This window comes from Syzygium oleosum, unplaced genomic scaffold, assembly GCF_021117445.2.
Source record: "Syzygium oleosum isolate NSW1041296 unplaced genomic scaffold, Sole_v2.1 Sole_v2.03, whole genome shotgun sequence".
Classification (NCBI taxonomy): domain Eukaryota; kingdom Viridiplantae; phylum Streptophyta; class Magnoliopsida; order Myrtales; family Myrtaceae; genus Syzygium; species Syzygium oleosum.
Genome location: NW_026607487.1, coordinates 13,149,192 through 13,152,714, shown reverse-complemented (window position 1 = coordinate 13,152,714; position 3,523 = coordinate 13,149,192). Strand labels below are relative to the sequence as shown.

General features: G+C 41.7%; 1 protein-coding gene across 1 annotated transcript; it reads left to right on the top strand.

Moving 5' to 3' along the window:
* Positions 1 to 975: 975 nt before the first annotated feature.
* On the top strand, positions 976 to 2,791 carry LOC115670854 (F-box protein SKIP28). The gene is made up of 2 exons (XM_030592225.2): positions 976 to 1,508; positions 1,875 to 2,791. Exons 1-2 carry the CDS (start codon positions 1,146 to 1,148, stop codon positions 2,454 to 2,456), a joined length of 945 nt encoding a protein of 314 aa, XP_030448085.1. The 5' UTR covers positions 976 to 1,145; the 3' UTR covers positions 2,457 to 2,791.
* Positions 2,792 to 3,523: the final 732 nt, after the last annotated feature.

Sequence of the window (3,523 nt, the reverse complement as noted above, 5' to 3'; positions counted from 1 at the left end):
GTGGAGGTCAAGCCATCAGCAATTGCGACCACCACAAGATGGTCGTTCGGTATACATAGCAGATTACGTTATTTATTTATTCTATACGATCCTAGTCTAGATTATACGGTCATGTACCAAACAAATTATTACACACAAATAAATTCCTCACGCTTCTATCCTATCATATTTTAATCTTATCCCAATTCCAATCCCGGTGACTAAACGCAGGCTAAGTTTTTATCCCCCATAGAACTTGGTCCATATGTTGTGAGGAACTTGATTGATAAATTAAGTGTCAAGTCAATTGGACCAAAGTTCGACAAAAAAAAAAAATTGGACCAAAGCAAATATTACCGAATCTGAAATAATTTGGCCCCAGCACTGGCCAAGTCATGGTTTACATGCGTGAATCCTGTTACTTCCAATTTTCTTGGCAACTAAGAAAACGAAAATATCTCATGCTTCTTGTCAAGGCCGCTACATAGAGATATGACGCAACGTTCAGCGAATAATTCAAGCAAAACCTTGCTTAGAGAAAGAAATCTCGAAATTCAATATTAATGATAATGTTCTGTTCTTCAAAAAGAACTCTAAAACAAGCTTATATATCCCTAAATCAAACCATACTAGGATTAGAAAACATAAAACATCAAAATTACGAAACTGCCCTTAAAACTAAAACCCATAAAAAATTATTAAAAAATAGAAAAACCTATGTAAACGATCCTGAATCGCTAAAATCCATCGTTAGTCATAGCTAAAAGCTATGAGTTTTGTTCAGAACGCCGTTTCGCTTAAAACAACCGAATTTAAGCCCAATCCGATGTCGTCAACCGGGTCCGCCGGTTCTAGTCGCATCACCGTTTCGCCTTCCATTTGGACTTCTGCCTGTCCAACCGGTCCAGAGACGCTTCACTAATAGATTCAGAAGTCCAACCGGTCCAGAAACGCTTCACTAATAGATTCTGCATCAAGATACCCACGCATTTCACATAGTCCAGACAAAAATTATCTATCCACGTTTCCGTTTCGAGTCCAAATGTCCCTCACAGGCTCTTGTTCATATCCCTCCCCTCGAAGCATCAGTCTCTTCTTCTGTTCTCAATCATAAACCAGCAAATCCAAAGATGCATGCTCCGTCAGAAGACTGGTAGAACCAAGAAATGCCGAAACTATCATTTGATGTTGATCGTGCGCCTCCCGAGGACGAAACCATAGGTGAGCCGACAGAACCAGGCCAACCCCATGAGGCCCTGTTTCTGGTCTTGCCTTATCTTAGCTTATCTGGGCTGATTGCCGTGGGCGAAGCGTGCACGTCTCTGAGAGATGCGGCGCGCGACGATGTTCTGCCGTGGCTCGAACTCGTCGTCGACGATCCTTTGAGTCGGCGGTTGCATGACGAGAACCTTATCGAGATCGCTTCAAAGGCGAATGGGAAGCTCCGGACAGTGGGGCTGTTCAATTGCACAAAAATCACAGACGGTGGACTTCAGAGTGTTACAGAGAAGAATCCTCTGATCACCAAGGTAAGATGCAAATCACTAAGGCTTCACACTGTGAATTGTTGGATACTTCCTTGTTCTGTAACATGTCCTACAACTGACCGTACCCTTAATCTTGTTTTCTTCATAAACTTGTGGTCATGGAGTGAACAACTCCGTCGAACCAGAGAGAGAAGGTCGTGGCAGGCAAAATCAATCATAGTGTATGGAAAATATTTGGAAACATATAGGGTTTCTTGTGGGGTTCAGTTTAATTTCGATGGCTTCATGACGTGTGATTAGCTGACTCTAGAGAAATGAGTGTAGACAATAATCATTTGTTCTTGAAAAAAGAAGTAATTTGATTTGCAGAAACTTAACTTTAATAACTTGAAATTGTTGTCTATGCAGTTATATGTACCAGGATGTACTGGCTTAACACCAGAGGGAGTCATAAACGCAGTGAAGACTCTATCAGCAAATGGGAACATTTTACAGTCCATAAAGATCAATGGCCTCTACAATCTGCAGAAGCAACATCTCCAAGTGCTTCAATCCTACGTTCAAGTGAATCCCGAAACGCTGGAGCACAGATGTTCCACACACTTCAGACGCGAGGGCGACTGCAATGTTTGTCCTATCGACGTGGAAATCTGTCCAAAGTGCAACAAGGTGAGGAAGGTCCTTATCTGCCCTATAGAAACATGTGTGAGGAAGAGAGACAGGCGATTAGGTGAATGCAGAGGATGCGGCTCTTGCATTCCGAGGTGCATCGAGTGTGGCGCATGCGTCGAACTCGACGATCTAGAGGAAGCCGAGGCTATTTGCGCGGACATCTTATGCATGAGTTGCTGGCTCCAACTACCCAAGTGTGATTTCTGCAACAAGCCATACTGCAAGCGACATGCGGAGGGGCGGCTCAATCCTTCGGGGCCTCGTGGGTTTGTTTGTGAGCTGTGTACTGTATACGAGGAGGATGACATTGATGTATAGCTTTGGGTCAATATATCTTGAGAACGCACAAGGATAAGAGTTCCCCTGTTTGCATATGAATGCATTAAGGCAACAATTTGCAGGTAGCTACTGCTTAATGTGCAGTATGTCCCAAATAGTCTCTTTTTGTTCCGTTAGTACACAGGTATTCATACCTTCTCTTCGCCAGAAGTGAACCTTGTTTCATTTGTTTTGATGAAGCAATGAAACAGGCAAGAGAATGCACATATGATCTCCCGAGTTTATGCCCGGTCATCTTTAATTTTACTGTTACATTTTCTAGTTGTAAAATCCTGTCATTCAACTCATATCATATCAGAAATTGTCATACCTCACTCTTAGGATTCTTTTCTATTGAAATCGCTTTATCGTTGTTCATCCCAAAAGTATGCGGTCGCTAGAGATCAATGATAATATCTTTACAAGAGTCGCAATATGATTTATGAATAGAGTTTGAACTCAACTTCTGATCAGAATACTCATGGAACGTCCTTACCATCTGTTGAGAGTACTTGGCTAATAGGGACATATTTGTCTATTTCCTTTATTATTTTATATATTGCAGCAATAAGGGTAATATTGTAATTTTGGCCTTTTTGGCTTTATTATAAATAGATAGCTTGGGGTCACATAGACCTAACCAAGCATTTAGTTCAGTTTTTCCTCTCAACATGGTATCAGAGCCAGATCTGAACTGAAACCCTAACCCTAATCTCTCCTCTGCGTAACCTTTCTTTTTCCTCTCTTCACGCCTTCACTCTCTCCCACCGCAGTTCCTTCTCATCTTCTCCTGTGTAGGGCAGTACTAATGAGGTGATTCTTTGAATCTGGTGTCTGCCCTAAACTTCACCTCTATGACATAACTAAAACTTCTTTGCAATCCGCGATAGGTGGTTTAACTTCTTCTGCGATTTTTTTGATCTTCTTGTCTGGAATTGTTTCTGCCTTGCCGCCAGCCTACAATTCTCTCGTGTGTGAAGACCAAAGCACTGCAGTTCGTGGACCACCATATTTTTTTTCAGATTTTTGGGATAAATTAGAATTATCGATTTTTTTCAAGTTTTCAA